The sequence below is a fragment of the Haliotis asinina genome, chromosome 13 (assembly GCF_037392515.1).
Source record: "Haliotis asinina isolate JCU_RB_2024 chromosome 13, JCU_Hal_asi_v2, whole genome shotgun sequence".
NCBI lineage: Eukaryota > Metazoa > Mollusca > Gastropoda > Lepetellida > Haliotidae > Haliotis > Haliotis asinina.
This window is the reverse complement of record NC_090292.1, coordinates 19,082,426-19,103,054: the sequence shown is the minus strand read 5'-3', so window position 1 is coordinate 19,103,054 and position 20,629 is coordinate 19,082,426. Positions and strand designations below refer to the sequence as shown.

Below are 20,629 nucleotides of genomic sequence, written 5' to 3'. Positions count from 1 at the left end.
CCATAAAACAGCAACGCCAAAGGCTCATTTGGTCAGTGCATTCAGAGCTTGCATTCGTTCTCATGGTAGTCATAAGCGTTACTGATCACTGCTTCCCCGTCCAAATCGGACTTGAACCTGAAATTTAACATGTTCCTCCATCTATATGCAGCACATTTTGCACGACTGATTCACGGCAACATGACTTGTAAGTCTGATATTGCTCAATACCATTTTTCATTTCAGTTTGATAATCGTCTGTATGTCTCACTTTCTACCGGATCATTCCATGACTAGCAACTTCAGTAAATGTCAATGTAAGGAGGAGAATTTGTGTTACATAACTGTATGTGAGGTGTGTATTAAGGTCGCAGCGCCATAGGTATGCTTTGTGTGTATACAGTAATCTAAATTTGATAACAGATTGAGTGGTCTGTAGTCTCTGGTCACATAACTTCCTTTCTAAATACAACGAAGACCTTACAACCACCAAACACCTCTCCGGGCACCTGTCGTACCATCTAACCGGTCCCTGCGAGAGACAGCATGTGTAAAGTGCTGCCAGAGATTATGTACAATGCACATGTATTCATAAGCTTAAGGCTCCTTGTTTGATCAGTTTAGCACACTTAGCATGGAAACGAAGTATGCAGACAATGTTCAACATTTAAACGATGACACTAAATGTTAGATAAATGTTAAATGTAGTCCAGTGTACTTTATCTGGCTTCCTTCATAACGGAGCATGCCGTCAGAGGAAGCAGGTTGACACTCTTGTATTTCTTACTGTGAATATCCTTTACACATCACAGTTGAAAAATATTACCTTACATTTTCCGGTTTTAAACTCGGATGGTACTTGGTGCAGTTCGAAACGATGCTCAAAGATAATACCTTCAAGATAATTCAAACATAGCATCATTCATCGCACGCAATAACCCTGATGAGCAACCAACTTCCAGCTAGCTGCAAAGTAGTCTGTATGCGGAGTTGGAAACAGGTCTTTGGCATATAATGCTTGAATCACAAGACTACGGGACACCCATCCCAATTTTCTCCCGTCATGCACCCTTCACAACACAGCCAGAGTCCCATGTGAATAATGAGAAACACTTCCAATGACGATCGCTTGTCTATGTCTTCCACGAGTTTCCATAACAAACACAAATAAACACACAAGTCAGTGCCACTTTTTAATGTTGTATTTAAAAAATGAGATTATTTTCACATCATTCAAACAAAATGACACATCATTGGCGCATAGTCAATAAGATAAATTGCGTAACAGAGTTTTTGATGACGCACCCATGCATCACGTTTCCATGGCAACGAGACTACAAAAAGCGCTACAAAATACATTCCCTACCATGATTATCAACATTAATAACACTGTCTGCTCTTAATACAATGATCACCTGATAGGGTCCGCGACTAACCCACTGGTGCTCCATATTGGAGCTTAAAATGGCTCTTCAATATGCAAAACAAATCCCAGAAACTTGTTGAACAGAGAACCTGTTGCCATAGCAACAGAACCCCGAGAATACATACATACATACTTACATACATGCACTGTGGTACAAATACATTTACAGAGAAAATGAACACTGTGTAATAACCAGATAGTGCAAACTTGAGCCTTTATACAGAGCAACAGACTGGACAGGCAACCACAAGTAGCCAGTCCAAGGGAGACAACTGGTGGGGGAGAGACACAGCTGATGCTGCCTCCTGGTCACAATATTTATAAATCAGTCTACAAAATGCAGTTCATATTGAGCAAACTTCCAATTATTAAATAATAAACAAGCACTTCATATTACATACAAATTTACAGTAGTTTGTCAGTTGCACATTTAACACTTTCTATGCCTCCCAATTTGTGCCCAAACTCAAGTTTCAAATAGGCTAGAACAATTGTCATTGCAAGTCGGGGATTTGAAAATTCCAGCTTACCAACAAAATGCAGACATCTTTCTGAGATCGCATTTGTATTATGTGTGGACAAAACACCATGAAATATGAGATTCAAGTTAAGCACTTGGTCAAATTATGCACTCAGAAATGGGACGAAACTTTCTCTATTGTGGGACAGCTCAGCCAACAGAAAGCTTGAAACAGTCATCACCATATTGCACTGTAGCCTCGACATCTATCATTGGGTGTCAGGATGCCAATCTTGTCCTTAAACAAAATATCATGCAAGTTCATGGACACCAGCATTCCATGTTTGTCCCTGGATGCCATGTGATCCAAAAGGACTCTTCAATGGCCCCAGGACAACATCCTAGTCCATTTACACCGGCACTCTTTTGTCCAGAGACATGTTTCACAATTCCTAGCTTTACTTGTTGGGGCTTTTGTAAAATGATATTTCATCCATTATGGCATCTTCCAAAATCAAGTCACCGAGGTTCCTTTTTCAGATTTGCAAATTTGGAAATGGCACTCCTAACCTTACCTGCAGACAGGGGGGTCTAAAGTTAGAAGAACATCTTTCGCAATTTGTAAATCTGACACCATCTCCCCTCAAGACTAGAAAAACCTGTTTCAAACACTTCTAGTAACGCTTACATTATGCAAAGACCCAAATTATTCCAATAGTCCCTGCTTTCACCATGAACTGCTCCAATATTAATTATCCAGAGAGGCTCTGCTTAGCCCTGTATGTCCCAAAACAGCCAAGATCCAGCATGTCGCTTCATGACAACACTGATCATGTCACACCATCAGGCGCATCTGACCAATGTAAACTAGATCCAAATAGTGTGGGACATGAAGAGAATCCGGGTCTCTCTAGCAAGAAAGAATATATGTTGCACCTGGCCCATTCAAACAGACATGTCAAACTTGTTACAAAATCACAGTTACACTATTGAACAATAGGACACTGGCATATAAAAAGATCCTGCTTCCTATGATGAACAAGTCCATGGTTGCGACACAAGAGTTGACAAACAGAGATAACACTAGGCACTAGTTGTTGGTGGAACTAGGTCAATTAAAGTAACATTGCATTATCACTAACATATATACCACAATACAAAGAGGCTTCATGATGTTTCTCTCAAAATGTTCTTGAGGTCCGAGACAATTTTGACATTAACGTTAGGAGCGCTTTACTCAAATCCAATTGCAAACATTGTTTCAAAACAGTGTCCTATTTTCCACACTACATTTTGGCAATGGCAACAAAAGTGGGCAGTGTAAAGGGACACAACTCTGTAGAACTATGTAGGGGAGACACCTGTTCCCCATGCAATCACAAACAGCTAGTTAAACAATGAAATCAACACACAGGCTGCTACAGAAGCCATGGGACCTATCACTCAATCACCAGAAATAAGCCATAATTACAGGATGCATTCCATGAACAAACATCAGTCATGATTAAATGATGTGAGTTGTACAAGACCACACACGAGTCCGTTCAGGCAGTACAAACTGCAGACAAACTGTATCCTTAGCAACATTTCAAACGCTTTCTCTTCAAAAACCCAAAATTCTAACGAGACCAAAGACTTGGATAGGACAAACCAACATCCTTCTCAGATGTCATGTAAACCTCCAATATCGCCCAGAAATTAGATGCGAATCGAGCAGCTGAACAGACTCGTGTGCTACAAAGTACACGTGATACCGTTCCTCCCAAGGTGACTAGGAGTGGTAACAACCATATATTCCAGAGGCTTAGTTGAGCACATCATATGAATGTTCCGTGTAGAAAAGTCACTACTTACCTTCCACCTGTTACGAGTAATTAATCTAAAACGGGACACAATCACTCAGCCTCCCAGAGACATGAAGAAGGTATTTATATATTTATACACAAATGTATAACAGTGAATTGCTGTACATGCATGAAGCTCACTCCCGGCTTGTGTTAAACACAGGTACACAAACCGTGTACAGACATCTAATGATTGGGAGGAGTCTACCGGTGGCACACTTCACCAAATGAATTAAATCTACCTTCTTATGCAATTGCAAAAGTCAAAATACAACCATATGTACTTTCACATCTCCATGACAACAGTCGGCGTGGCAATGCTCTACAAGTTCGCCATGCCCTGGTGGTCAGCTTAGTGAGTACACATGGTTTGAGGGTGACAATTTTGTCTAGTTCAAAGGCAATTGCGTAAATTTGAAAAAGTCTCAACTTACAGTAATTGACATACAGAAGCAACTCAGGGCTCACAACAGTCATACTTGATTAATTCTGATATAAAATGTACACACACATACAAATGCTCAGGTTTTCAAATTCGTCTGAATTCAGCTCTGATGAAACCAATTGAAACACTACTACGTACAACAGAAATACATTAGTCATCGTACTCACAAAGAACATACAGTAGGGAGTTGTCAGCATAGTTCATGTGAGAAGTCGAAATCGGTCATCAGTAATAAATAAAGAAAAAAAACAGTCTAAATAGCTTAAGTAGAAGGGGTTCATTTGAAAAAAAAAAAATCATCATTCTTATCTGCGAAGACTCATGAACATAACTGTTACCTCAATATGGAATCTTTACACATGAAGTATCATTAAGTTTGAAAAAGTTAAGTCATTTTTAAGTATGAATTGGATTGAATAGCCAAAGTCAATAGAACATTCTGATAAGGAAATTGCACAGTTGAGGTATGATTATTACTGGGTGTCCTGCCAGCAAACTACTTATACCAGCCCATGTATGCTTGACAGTCTGTTTGCCTACAGTCAGAAACTGACCTTAGTGAGTCTCTCAGAGAGTATGCTGCCTTATAGCTTGGAAAAGCCAGTAGAAAGAATGCAGGCTGGTGGTCCTAACTATGTGTGCACTGTGCCTATTTAACCCATCAAGTCCTTTCTCCAGTTCAGGCTCTTGGATCTATAGGGAGACAAACACCTCAGTAAAGGTCACATGCACACACACTCACACAATACAGCCAGTAGTCAAGGGGCACAACTCTAATTGCACATGCATACATATACATACATTACAAAATTTTGGCAAGGATTGTCTCCCTTTCAAACTATTATCTCCCCATTCCCTTCAACAATGGAAAATAACAAAGATGCAAACTCACAATTTCCAACTCTAGCCTTAGCATAAAATGACCTTTTTCGAAATTTCCAACAAATTCTATCAATGTAAAAATGTCAAAGGGAGACAACTCTCATCCAACACACAATAAGTCTAGGATATATGAATATCTCATGATACGAAGCAATATCAGTTTCTTTCAAACCAAAAATTATTGACGAAAATTGCTATCACTGGTCTCCCACCAACTGCTGGTGCAGTCAATGGCTGCAGAGACAGGAGCAGCCTGTGGCAGTATTGAAGTGTCAATGGTCAATCAACACACGGTCTGCAGATAGCCTTGGTCTTCTGGTCAATGGGGAAGGCTCGGACAACATGGAGATGCTGCCCCTCTCCTTCAACGTGTATAAGCCCAGGACACAGTCAATTGTTAAATGCCAGATACAGCCATTTTCAAAATGTAAGCATAAAATGCCGGTCACAAGACAAGTATTTGGGTTTGTGTCACTCATGCTAATTCTGTCCGCAGGGCACTCCTCCTGGCAGAGAATTCCTAAAGATCCCTGGATGCAGGTAAACTTGATCAGTGCTGGAACACCTACACAGTCCTTCTAACTGGAGTCTCACCTCAGGGTACTGACTCCACAGCAATGCAACAAGATGCTCCACGAGGCACCCACATTCTGAATCGTATCTCCTTGATACATCACCACGGCAATAAACCATCATAATTACAATAATAGTAATAATAATTATTATAATCAAATTCACCATAATAATTATAAACATTCACACATCTGGACATCAAAATATTAACACTACTTTTCTTACACATAGACAGTCAATATGTATCAAAAGCGAGTAACGCCCTGTTAGATCCAGGTGGTATGAAAATTGTGGCGGCACAGTTATACACAAGAACTTTTTCACACAACAAATACTATACAGTCCTCTTTTGCACATACATTATCATTCTCATGGTCAGTAGTGATCAGTGTTTGCAATCTAAGTGCTCGGAGAAATACACCAAAGTAAAAGAAACGTCCAATTTGTGTAATTTGGCCTACTGTCCATGTCCACTATGGACAAGGTGCAGGATGGTTAGAAAGGTAAACAAAATGGGCTGCTGGTGTATTGCTCTGAGCACACAGTCACTGAGGAGTTGTACTTAGATATAAACACAAGCTGACACCACAAACATAAGAAGTTGACACATTTTCCGGTAAGGAACAAACACAAGTGTTGTCCACTGTTAAAAGCTATGTACAATTTTCTGTACCTACAAATGGGAACTGTACGACGTGCAGGCGTCGTAGACGATCCGTACCGTGCCCCAGTATACACCTTCAGAGGGACAAAGTCAGTATGTATTTCACGTCTTCCTCCTCTGTGAACTTGTTACTGAGACAACACAGGAGGGTCAAGGTTGACCTCCTACATGCCTGCAAGCCCTTCTGAATGGTCCTGGGCCCTCTGATAAGCAGGTTCAGCTCGGTGTGGACTCACAAATAAACATGCCCTTCAAGCAAATTTCGGTGCCAGCAAGATAGCTGGAAATAGATCAGTCGCACTTAAAAACAGTCGCTAAGTGCGACTGGCCCGCTCTCCGTCCTCCCTCCCCCTCTTCGACATTTCCTGGATCGTACCTTCAGTCCGTGAGATGACGACCCAAACTGGGTAAGAAAGAGGTGGTTGTGTTGTTGAATTATCAAAATGGCAGAAACTTGTCCATGGTTTTGTATTCAACAACAATAACAACAGATGCTGCCACTTAGCGTCTGCCAGTCAGACGGGATGTCACACGTGGCTTGCAATCAGGTGGAAACAAAAAAATTGTGACAGAAGAAGAAACAGGTTTAATGAAGGTTGACTGATACTGTGGCGCGGATCCTGGGCGAGTGGTAGTTCTGTGCTGTCAGAGAAAGCCAAAACTCCACTACACGATACTACATGGCTTCCTTCCCATCCCATCCCATCCCTCCCCTGCCCTGCCCATGTTCCAAGCCGAACAGTCTCTGTATACGGTCAACTGTTAACGGGGTCGTCCGGTAACTGGGACAGTAGATAATATCACAAACATCCATCTATATTGATGACGATGGCAAGTGCGAGAGAGATGCAGAGATAGACGCTTGTCACAATGTACGCACAGGAATCAATCGTTTCAAGGTAAGGGGGGGAAGGGGGGGGACTGTGCAGGTCAAAGAAGACTTGACGTAATGGCGACACCAGTGGTACTGGCTGAATCAACTGCATCATGAATCGATCAGCGATCAAGGACACTTTCACAAAAAGACGTTTAATTGCCAACTTTAAGCTGCCCGGCTCAACCCGTCTTCAGACCAGATTGTACTCCTTCAGGTTCAACTGAAGAATGGTGTCTTTCACCGCCGCAAATACAAATCGGATGTTCTCCGTATCTGAAAAAGAGGGGAACATTTTTTAAACAAGTCTTACATATATCCAGTCAATTTACTGGTGGCTGGCTGGTTTCTTGTTTAACATCGCACTCAGCAATATTCCAACTATTTGTAAATAATCAAGTCTGGATCAGACAATACTGTGATTAACAGCATGAGTACTGATCTATGCAACAAACCAAGACAGCAAGCTTGACTACCCAATCCTGTTAGTTGCACTTTATGACAAACATGAAATGTTGAAGACCTACTCTAACCCGTATCTTCACGGGTCAGTATAAATATATATTTTCTGTGTATATACAAATCGGATTTCTCCATCAGTTTGCCATCAAGTTTGACATATTTTCATGGTTCAGTACCAAGGGAGTCTGTCCAATAATCAAAAAGATAAATTGCAAACTAATTTATCATAAATTGTCTATCAGAGCTCCAGATAAACTGCATATTTGTGTACAATTCACTACAGAAATGTTTAAATAGGCATAAAAAAATATATGCCAACATATGAAAAAACATGAAACATTTTCATTCATACTATGTCAAAATAACTCTGCATATTTTACCCTGTACATCAAAATCATGTTGTGCATCCTATCAATTAAAGCAAATCAAATTATAATTTTTCTGTCTCTAAATATTCCTCATTGAAGAAAATCTTGAATAATTCTAAAAGCAATTAAATTGTCCAACAGGAACAGAATACTAATCCTGGTTTATCAACCCTGCATTCAATGGCCCATCTGTAAATAGAGACCAATCAAACAGCAGTTTTCTTTCTGTAAAGAAATTTATAATGGTGGCCAAGTGAGATTGAAAACCTCCACACGCTCAAATTAATCCTACTTTATTATGCTTTACAAACAAAAGAAAACTACTTCATTCTTGTAACATCAGCTCCTCGCATTGGGGAAGTGGTAAAACATGACGGGAAGAGGGTATTGAAAACAACTAACCATCAGAATGAAGACATCTTGGTATCTTGTTTTACACAAAAATGGATGTAGAAAAAGTATTATTTCTTACAAGCTGTATTAGCTACGATTTGGCACTGGTGGGTTGATTTTGTCTCATTCTATTATTGAATAAAACAATCTCGCATCAGTCATACTTATCTGAAACGGATACTAAGATTTTAAAAAAAAATGGTGGGTACATAAAACTATTGATAATCACTTGAAATTGGAAATATCCATATAGTTTCAAAAGTGTGGGTATCATACCCACATGATCAAAAGCTTATCTGGAGCTCTGGTCCATTAAATCTCAAACTAGTCGAGTTTTGTAACAACTGTTCATTGAAATAACCTTTAGCCATCTATACAGTCACTAATGCACACGGCAATGTCTGAAATAGACTTTAACTGATGTCCAAGTATATTCCAGTTAGATGGAGCCTGGACCAGACAATTCAGTGCTCAACAGAATTGGTCTGTGCAATTGGAAACCGATGATGTGTGTCAACCAAGTTGACCACCCGACCCCATCAGTTGCCTCGTAGGACAAGCATGGTCTGCTTATGGCCATTTGTAATCCGTATCTTCATGGGTACCATTTTTAAGCACTTCTGAACATATCAAGAAATAATCTTTATGAATGACCCTTACAAGAACGTATGACAACTGTCTTGCCTTCAACAAATCTTTGTCTACAGACAAAAATTGTATGTAAGAGAGTCAGTAAGTGTTTACACCACTTTTAGCAACATTCCAGCAATATCACGACACCTGGAATGGGCTTGACATATCCTACCCATGTGGGGAATGTATACAAGAGACAAAACTGGACTTACCTGTAGCACAGGTGAAGTGCGAGTAGATTATTTTGTCCGGGTCAGGGTTGAGCTCCACAAACATTTTAAGAATGAACTCGCGAGCTGCTCCAGCATCTTTCTTTGGACCTGAAAAACAAAACAAAGACAAAGTATGTAAAAATATGTGATTTGCTGCAAGAGCATCATAACGTCATTATTGAACATTATAAGGAAATATTCTACATAATTTCAATACTTCACAGGACCATCATATTTCCAGGACCCTTGCAAGTAGCCAATAGGGTTCTTCTGAATTCCTAGCTTTGCATGTTGAGTTAACTCCTTGCCATCTCTCTAGAAGTCAAGTGAGAGTGACTTGTGAACGTCCCAGGGTAGAATAGGCCTTCAGCAACACATGCTTGCCAGAAAAGGCGACTATGCTTGTCGCAAGAGGCACCTAGCAGGATCGGGTGGTCAGACTCACTGACTTGGTTGCCACATGTCATCAGTTCCCAAAATGCACAGATCGATGCTCGTATTGTTGATCACTGGATTGTCTGGTCTAGACTTCATTATTTACAGACCACTGCCATATGGCTGGAATATTGCTGAGTGCGGCGTAAAACTAAACTCACTCACTCAAATGAGAGTAGTGTTGGGAATCAGAAACAAAATCCAGTACTAATTATCGGAGCACATCATGGTGAAAAGATTATCGTTTATCATTAGAATATATACATTTTTTTATGAAATACTCAGTTTGTTTGGTTTTCCCAGGTTTTCTAGTGTCTAATAACTTATACTGTCATGCAATGAAATACGTGCATGCTAGAAGACACCTGAATTGTAATTAAACCACTATGCCCGAATTTAGCCTAGTTGCACAACAAACCAAACAAATCCTGAAATGCTACAATTTAATCCTCGCATAATTTACCTATTTCCCCACAAACAACCATTTTTTCCACAATACTCTGTTATTAACCATTTCAAACAATTAACCATTTTCCAACAAAATACTGCAATAAACCATTTTGACTATATAGTGCTATTAACCATTTCAATTAATTCACCATATCCCAAGAAAGATAACCATTATATATTATTTCAAATGGTCCATACTGCTTACTTGTTGAAAACAGATCAATGGCATAAATTCTGAAACTGGCTTACTTTATTACCATAGCTGTCTATAACAAGACAGGCAGAGTTACCTCCCTTCCACTAACCCTTGCATCAGAGAATGACGACATACCTCATAAACATATATAATGCTAATATTGGAGTGAACAGAGTTACTTCCCTTTCACTAATGTATCCACAAATGACAGAATCAGCAAAATGGAGACCAACAGCAAGAAATTTACATTTAGAATGTGAATCAATGCCATTAATCCTTTCCATGTGAACACATCTATGGACACATTGACTACTGCCTGTTTTTGCTTTGCCTTAACCACTATTTGGTCAAGCTTTGTGCATTTATTTTTGTGCTGTGGTTATAGCACTCATAAATGTGGTGTAAGTAATGAAATTTGGATCAGACAATCCAGTGATAGGTACAAGGATCATAAACTTGGGCACACTGCTCTGGATGAAATCCACAAGCTCAATTGCCTCTCCTTTTCCATGTAATCACATCTTATGAATATAGTTTGTGGATTACCCATATTTGTAACCAAAATCCACCAGATAATTTTCAGAGATTTTAGATTTACGCTGCTCTCAGCAATATTCCAACTTTCCAGCGGCAGACAGTAATAACAGAGTGAAAGAGAGAGTTTAGCTTTACACTGCTTTTAGCAATATTCCAGCAATATCACAGTGAGGAACATTAGAAATGGGATTCACACATTCTCTAGTTTTGGATAACTTTGTGAAACTCACCATCAAACTCTGGGAAGTAGTCGACTAGATGAGAGTGCATAATCTTCTCTTCTAACAGATCCTTCTTGTTGAGGAAGAGAATGACGGAGGAGTTCTGGAACCAGGGGTAGGTGATAATCGTCCGGAACAACGCTTTAGATTCCTCCATTCGGTTCTGTCAGAAACAGCGGGACATGTCAGGTCGGTGTTTCCACACCTTACTTATTAAACCAACTCAAACATATAGTTCAGTAACTCGAAAACACATTTTCTGAACTCTGATACACATCTTCCGAACCCTAATACATCTTCCGAACATTAATACACATTTTATCATATGCCCATATAACTTTTTACGTCTAACTTATAGGTTTAATAGCTGGAAAGTTGTTTAATATTCTAAATAATAAACAATATCACCTGCTCGCTCACACAAATGTATGTTGGTACTCGTTCAAAATTCTCAGTACACCTCCACTCGCAAAAAGAGGTGTAAATACAACCCACCCCAAATCACACAATACATTTATATCAAGCCCTAAGAATAATCTCAGTGGTTAGATTGTTTTGTGGAATCCTGAAATCATCCAACCATTCATAATGTAAGCCTTGTTTTGTCTTACTGAGACTTTCTGCTTTCATAATCTATCTTAGCCATTAGGCAACTTACTGTCTTACCTCACTATCTGATTCTACCAACACTTGATCATATTCACTTAAGGCTACTAAGAACATGATGGACGTCACGTTTTCAAAACAGTGGATCCACTTCCGTCTCTCAGATCTCTGTCCTCCCACGTCAACCATTCTGCAATGAGATCAGATGATTAGGGACTGTTCCAAATGAAAATGTATCATTTCCCTAACTGTCATATAGAAGCTGGTATGGACAGACAACTTCTCTATTGGTGGTGTAAGAAATTAGATCACTTCCTTACATGAGATACAGAAGGTGTTGTGGACAGTTAACATCCTTATCGCAATAGATACAACACTTTTGTTTTGTAAGAAAATACATCATGTCCTAACATGGCATAGAGAGTGTGTGAGTGAGTTTGGTTTTATGCCGCTTTTAGCAATATTCCAGCAATATCAAGGCAGGGAACACCAGAAAATGGGGATCACACATTGTACCCATGTGGGGAATTGAACCCGGGTCTTCGGCATGACAAGCGAACGCTTTAACCACTAGGTTACTCCACCGCCCCCATGGCCTAGAGAAGCTGTTGTGGACAGACAACATCCTTATCGCAATAAATACAACACTTTTGTTTTGTAAGAAAATATGTCATGTCTTTACATGGTACATAGAAGCTGCTGTGGAGACAACATCCTTATCACAATAAATACACCACTTTTGTTTTGTAAGAAAATACATTATGTCTTTACATGGTTTATAGAAGCTGTTGTGGACAGGGAACTTCTTTATCGCAATGGATATAACATTTTAGTGTATTTGCTAGTGCTTGCTTGTTAGTATCTATGTTTGCAACATCGAATCTGCTGCAGTTACGAAGTTGTGCATCCATAAAAGGGGTCCTCTTTGACAATGCATCAATATGACAATTCTCGGTTTGGTAAGCAATTTTGAACGGTTTCCTTTCTTATTCCATTGATGAAGGACCAATTGGCTTTAAAATGATGAAAAAAGAAGAAGTTCTTATTCAAGAAAGTGTCATGTATCTATGTTCTTGTAACTTCTAAATGCCTTTTAAAGACTTATTCTTATAACATAATGCAATGATATGATGTGGGGACACAATGGTGAGAAAAAAATTCAAATCATCTTTGGTGTGAAATAGAGATAGTGAAAAAAACATAAATAAGAGACATGGTACTGAAATCTCTGTAATCAACATGACCTGAAGTCTGACGCTTTAAGATCAATCACAAAAAGAAAATTGTTTAAGAAACTCCATGTAAAGTTTGAGTTTCACTTTTTACCCTTTTTTGGGGGGTGTTGTTCCAGAAGTATGTGCCTGTGCTGTTCCACCAGCCGTTTGTCATCAGTAAGTACAGAGGTTTCAAGACTGTGTGGTATTTATGTTTTGAGCACTTATCTCTATTTCGAGTTATTAAATCATTCACCTTTCCCATTTAAACCCAAACAGATCGTACAAAACTATTCTATGACGTCAACATGTACACGCCACAATTTCTAAATGTGCCTCTGAAGAACAGACTAAATTTTGAAGGAAACTCCGTGTATCCTACAACTGACAAGCACACTCATTTTAATTTTTCACTTAGAATAAACACTGAAGATTGTACAGATTTTGTGCAAAAAGTTAATCTATGAAAAGATATTCATAAAACTGATGACTGGGTATACTTAAACTACATCATCAGTGAACACTATAATGTTTATTCTAAGTGAAAAATTAAAAATTGAAATGAGTTGAGTACCCAGAACCAGCATCAGATCTAAACGATAATGTGCACAAAATCTGTACAATCTTCAGTGTTTAATCGTTTAAGATCTGATGCTGGTTGTGGGTACTCTCTGAGCCTTAGAAATTTTAGAAAGATATTCTTACCACCGAAAACAAGAGCAGTTCAAAGATATCGTCTGTACTCACCTAAATATTATACTATCCAAATCAAATGGATATTCTATGATGCCGGTAGTGGGTACTCTCACACGGAGGATGTCAGGTAACGTGGGTAGGTAATCAGGTGCTGCTATTCTGTCCACATTGTTCAGATAGCTGAAAGAAATCAGTGTCGTTACTTTCCACATATCTTCTCCACCTTCTTTAGTAATGCCATAGAAGTGTTGAGGTACCCAAGGTGCAACTGAGGTCCTTGACGATTGCTGTTCTTAAATTGGGGACCATCAGTTCAGAGGACGATCTGGGGTAGAATAGGCCTTCAGCAACCCATACTTGCAAGTATACTTGTTGTAAGAGGCGACTAACGTGATCGAGTGGTCAGGCTTGCTGACTTGGTTGACCTGTTCTACCTGGGACCTTCACAGGTATAATGGTCTTTGTATTACAACAGTTTATTTCATAATATTGATAATTTACAATAATGTGAAAAATTTAGGAATATGGAAGAGATTCAATTCAAATTTGAAATTGTGCTAACTTTGAGCTGAATACAGTCGAGCCACATTTACTCGGACCCCACATATCCGAAAACCCCACCTTCCGGACGATTTACGTCAAATTTTTACGTCGATTTACGTCAAAAGAAACTTATATTCATTTATTGTACACGCTTAACTGGACCCCATGCTTCCGGACCCGGACGGTGAGTTTTCAAACCATTCCTATAGATTTCCATTGAAAAATGATCCAATTATCCGGACGGACAGACCTGTTCATGTGTATGTGTCACGTAACTACCGTTTACGGCACGACTATGTGATTTCACTCTTAATCTATCAAAATGCATTTGATGTGAATTGATTAATTAGCCATCAAAACATTAGGTACGCGTGTCACTCGTGTTGTTGATTAGGATTTGGCGGGTGTGCGAACATCTCATCAGTAACGAAAACACGTTAAGTAGAATTAAGGTAAACTACACTGTAATTGTATTGTTTATATCACTAAAAACTCGACCCCCTAAAATCTGTCGTGATGTAAGTTCAAAATAGCCTGCCACTTGATCTACGTCATGTGATTCCATCCAGAAGTTTACTTTCTGCAGACAGCATAAGTTTGATGCGATGTCATATGGTTTTAGGGCATTGAAACTTTAAAAACAAGAGTCATCAGAACATGACATATCCCCCCTGGCCCCACATGTTTGAAAGGACATGTATTATCCATGTATTATCGGTACACTTATATGTTGTGATGATTCACTGCTATTACTATTGACTGTGGAATTATTGATATACGTACATGAATATTTTTTTGCTTTCACTTAATATTCACGTTTTGCTCATTTGATCCAGTTAACTGGATGTCTCGCTATCCGGACGATTTTCAAGTGAAACCAAAATGTCCGGATAAACGGGGTTCAACTGTATCTGCTACTGAGCAGATCAAGATAATCTGCTCAATCTGCAACAATGCAGCACAATAGATACAACACTTTTGTGTCATATGAAACATTTGCAGGATACTTAGTGATTGATTTCTGCTGTCAACCTATTCCATGATTGTTAAATACCACAGCTAATGAAGCAAGGTAATGTTTAGTGGTGGCATGTTTAATGAAGCATGGCCAGTTGTTGCTGATGGCAAAACATTCCTGAAATGTTTGCTGTGCAATGCACCTCTCAGCAACCTTCTGTCTACATGAATGTGACCAAGAAATAATAGTCGGAACCACACAAACCAGTGACCAGTACTGCAATTATCTGTGTCTGGGTAAGGTCACGTGGAGTCATACTTGTCACAGACTTGATCATCGTGGGTAAGGAATTCTTTGTAAATTGACTTGCAAGGTAATACAACAAATATGCTGACTTGTTAAACATGTATGAAATGCTGTACCCAGATCAGAAAGAAATAAAGTGATAAAACACATTTTGATCATATTTCCGCAGGTCACTGCAGTTCTACAACTTCTACTCACTATTTAGCAGAGTCGGTGAGCTGGTATTCTCGACGTCTGTCGTAACACTCCTGGATACCTTGATCTGCCCACAGACACTTTATCGCTTCCACATACTGGGGTTCAAACGTTGTCACCGTCTCGTAGTCAACATTTCGGATCAACATTGCATTATCCTGAAAAACAGGGGACAAGAAGTTATAGTACTGTCTGAAAACTGTTCTTTTTTCAAGTTTATCTGTACAATTTATGCAGAGTGAAATATCTGTGAAAGTAAGTTCTGTGTAACTGTGTAATTACAGTTCCAGTGGTTGGACTTTACTCTGTAGAGATTAGTGCAGAAATGAGCAATGCAGATTTTTTCAAAGTCCTATGTGACTTATTTGGAATAGACAGCAAGTTAGTGCACGATGATATTGTATTACAAAGAACACTTATTAAATGCCCATTTTTTAATTAGACTTAGCTTCATTATAGTAAGTGAGTGAGTGAGTTTAGTTTACGCCGCACTCAGCAATATTCCAGCTATATGGAGGCGGTCTGTAAATAATCGAGTCTGGACAAGACAATCCACTGATCAACAACATGAGCATCGATCTGCACAATTGGGAACCAAGTCAGCTAGTCTGACCACCCGATCCTGTTAGTCACCTCTTACGACAAGCATAGTCACCTTTTATGGCAAGCATGGGTTAGTGAAGGCCTAATCTATCCCGTGACCTTCACGAGTCGAAATTCAGCTTCATTATAAATGATAGCAGTTGTAAAAAATAATAACTTCCATTCTGAAACTATTAAGGATGTAACAATATTTTTTTTTTTTTTTTGTACCACAGAGTTTCGCTAAGCAAAACCAAGACAGCTGAAGCAGACGATGGTTGGGGGCAAGCTGGGGATGGATTTATCAGCCTAGATATGATAATCCCAAAGAAGAACTGACGAATTTAAAGTAGGGAAGTACACAGCATGCCTAAACATATGTAACAATATCCAATATCCTGTTTCCAAGGTAACAAGACAACATGTTCGTGTAAGAGTTTCAAATAGGCTAAAGCAGATAACCCTTAACGACGTTTTCCAATACTTAAACAAGAATAGGAATCATTGTGACATTCATTGGCACAATGTGACAATCACAATCATTGGCCCAGTGTGGCAAATATTGAAACAAACGTTTGAAATTCGAACATAAAATCACTGTTTCAAAAAGTCGTTCATGTCGACATTTTGAACAGCAGTTTGGATGCACAGTACAGATTCACAAGTACCTTAAATGTTTGAAAAGAATTACAATAACTAAAACAAAACAATTATAAAAAAGAAACCATGTGACTTACTGTCTGATTATTTACGGAGTTGACGTCTCTGTAAGCGATCTTTAGAGTTTCCATAGCCCTTATCATGGCATTCATCGCCATGAAAATATTCTGGTACACAATTTTGATGAAGGTTCGCTTGTCATCGTCAGAGTAGCCTGCACCATGGATAATTCGCATCTGTTTAATGAAGGTACTCTTCCCGGACTCCCCTGTCCCTGTGAACACAAACGCAACACACAATTAATGACAGAATCAAACTCAGATCTGTGGGGGATGAGGCATGGTTAGGTGGGCCTGACTGAGGTGGGAGGGGGTGAGCAATGCAAGGCAATACTTGTACAGCTGTGAATGAATGTCAATGCCTTTATCAAATTTTCCGATACAATACAACAACAACTGGGATTAGTCAAGCTAAAATAAAAGCAAATGGACAACTATCAAATGTGTACAAAATCATTTCTCGCAAAGACGGTCTCTTCTCATACACAGATTCCCAGGATCAAGACACTATACTTCAATTTTTCTCTCTTCTTTTTTTTTCAATTTATTTTCATCAAAAATTAGGTTACTCTTTATTATCTTTTGCATTTTGTTTCAGTGTCTTGTATCAAGTTAAAAATCCCTGTGAGAGCAAAGAAGATTGGAAGGTACATCTTGGCAGTGACTTATGACCAGATGACTCAAAATAGAGAAAAATATTTCGAGCACCAACGAATAGCTGCCAAGGATTTACCCCAAAAATAAACAAACTCCTAGCAGACAACACGGTACAGAGTATGTCCCATTTACACTTGCCCCAAATCTGCTCATAATAAGAAAATTACACAAAAATTCACTTCACCGGCTTTGACATATGTATGACAGTTATGAAGGCTCAATTGAACAGTCAATAGTGCCAACTTGTCACTGCAAATGCAACCTAATGTCTGTATCTATAGCACTAAAGTGCATGTCAATAGCTTTCAAATTTATGTTGAATCCTTAATTGTACAAATATTGATCTTTGCACACATTCAGTATCCATAAGCTTTACTTCCCATACCTCAGTAATCCGTGTTGTGTGTAGCTTGCTTTCAAACCATACTTTACATTATTTCCAAGTTGCAACATAGATGAATTTATGTGACCATGGTGGACCTGGGTTTTATCTAGTGGAATCAGGTATTCATTTCAAACCACACCTGGTTCCTTAAATTATGTTCTGTGGAACAATGTTTGGTGTAACACACCTTTTACAATGCCACCTTTTTATAGAGACTTTGTTGTTTAATCTAACATTTTAAGCGTTTTTAAGCCATATCATAGCAATCTGTACATTAATAAGTCAAAACCAGACAATCCTGCGACTGACAACATCATTGTCTATCCGCACAATGGAGATATGATGACATGCATGAACTAAGTGAGCATGACCATTCTATATCACTAGTCACCAGTTAATTTGAATATTCATGGGAACAGTAACTAGTGTGAACCATATATGCCTGTGAGAAAATTGTCAAGACACATTAAACAGAGCTCTATCTCTGCACTCTAACTGAAATATTTCTTCCAAACCTACCATATGAAATCAACACTACACCTATCCCAAATTTCAGGGGATCAAAGCCACACGAATTGTCAGCCCATCCCACAGACTAGCTTGACGATCAGCCCACAACTATCCATGTTTGTCTTCACAAGGCGAGCAATCCATTGCGGCAAACTACCAATGACTGGCAGTGTTCACCGTAGGTTTTGTAAGATTGCATGCAGAAATACAATTACAAAGATGTAGTCCAGATCTTATACGCGTGAAATTTTCATAACAATCCAGAATCATTTCAAAATTTATTTTCGTTACATGGTCCTGTTTTCAGGTACTTCTTAAAATTGAGGAGATCTGAATCCATGCATCAAAACACACACACAAAATATTTTTTGCATGTTTTTTATAATTTTTTATGTCTGGACACACATCATAGCACCAGAAAATACCTTCTGCAAAAAATGCAACTGCAACATTATATCATGAGATTTCTATGTTGTTGTCATGGATTTTGTTGCTCTTGCATATTATTGCCTATCATATTAACGTGGCCTATACATTAAATAATATATGGTTATAATGAGTGAGTGAGTTTAGTTTTACGCCGCACTCAGCAATATTACAGCTATATGGCGGCGGTCTGTACATAATCGAGTCTGGACCAGACAATCCAGTGATCAACAACATGAGCATCGATCTGCGCAATTGGGAACCGATGACACGCGTCAACCAAGTCAGAGAGCCTGACCACCCGATCGCGTTAGTCGCCTCTTACGACAAGCTGAGTCGCCTTTTATGGCAAGCATGGGTTGCTGAAGGCCTATTCTAGCCCGGGACCTTCACGGGTCATATGGTTATAGTGATAATAGTGATAATAATGATAATAATAATGATATGCTGTGTAAAAAGAGGGCAATGAGCTGAGCTAATGACAAAAAAGCCTTGGGTGATTTTATTCCTATTAATGTGACTGAGTTTAGTTTTATGCCACACTCAGCATTATTCCATAGAATCCTATGATCAACAGCAAAATCATCAATCAGTGCAAATGGGATATGATGACATGTGCCAAAGAAGTCCGTAAGATTGAACACCCAATCCCAATAGTCACCACTTACAACAAGTATGGATTACTTGAGATCAATTTTAACCAGCATTTTCATAAACCTACATTAATCTGATGATGGCGATAAGAGATCCGCGAGATACCGTGAGATACCGTGAGATCGTGCACTTTTTACCACAATTTTGAGGTCATAAAGATGAAGGCATTATACCATACAACAAATGAAATATTAAATAACAGTGAAATGTAATTAAACATCCAAATATGTCTTTCAGCAATTTCCCTGCAGCTTAATTCCTGAAGCATGAACACGACATCACAAGTTGTTCACTGGTCATGAGGGCATATCAAAGGTACATCTATCCATGGGCCCCAAGGGCCCCGTGAACAACGTATTTATCTGTTTGAATCAAGGATGGGTATCGTATCATACACTTCAGCCAACCTGAGTGAATCAAAACAACTGGAATCTTGCATCTCGTTGTATTTCCCACTGGTAACGTCTTAATACAGTTGTCACGGTGTAATTTCACTTCTTAACATTCACAGGGACTACATTAGAACTTTTTGTCAAATCGTTTCATACCCATGCTACTAGAGATTGCAGAAGAACAGGAAAAACAAATTTAGAGTTATCTCCCTTCCATCTATGTCATTCACACAACATCATGCGCGAGTGAATGTTATTTAAGACAAAGCAGTGCTACCATGAATTACCGAATGAACTGTCGTTGACAGCAGGGTATACTTCAATGTGCCCCACTTGTAAGCATTAGATTGTGTCCTTATGTGGGTAGTATATAATATTTTCTGTTATAATTGAACACAAACATCTAGATGCCTCTCAAGAACCTCAAATCATTCTTGGTTAGTCGGAATAATGGAGGGCCATATGAAGCAATGAAACTAAAATACTGCAGGAGGATACGAATCATATCACACCCGTATATTAGGCTATGTATTGTATCAGGGTATCATTAAACCTTTTCATACAAAACACAGCAGATGGAACCACACACTCGTGGCTTTCAAATCCTTCTAGACCCAGTCATAACTGTTCATCACATCAAGTTCATCACTGTTCAATCCATCACTACTAATTAACATGCTTGACATCTCAGTCTCAGTGTAGAAGATCTAAATATGAGTAGCATATTCCATA

General features: G+C 38.9%; 1 protein-coding gene across 2 annotated transcripts in view; it reads right to left on the bottom strand.

The window, feature by feature from the left end:
* Positions 1-1,166: 1,166 nt before the first annotated feature.
* LOC137259941 (guanine nucleotide-binding protein G(q) subunit alpha) overlaps positions 1,167-20,629 on the bottom strand; it is a 38,405-nt gene continuing 18,942 nt past the window's right edge. For both annotated transcript variants that reach the window (XM_067797596.1, XM_067797595.1), the window contains exons 3-9: positions 16,892-17,088; positions 15,576-15,730; positions 13,622-13,750; positions 11,721-11,850; positions 11,064-11,217; positions 9,216-9,323; positions 1,167-7,423 (exon numbers count right to left, since the gene is read on the bottom strand). In XM_067797596.1, coding sequence (XP_067653697.1) covers positions 7,341-7,423; positions 9,216-9,323; positions 11,064-11,217; positions 11,721-11,850; positions 13,622-13,750; positions 15,576-15,730; positions 16,892-17,088 — 956 coding nt within the window. In that variant the 3' untranslated portion in view covers positions 1,167-7,340. The remainder of the gene's footprint in view (positions 7,424-9,215; positions 9,324-11,063; positions 11,218-11,720; positions 11,851-13,621; positions 13,751-15,575; positions 15,731-16,891; positions 17,089-20,629) is intronic.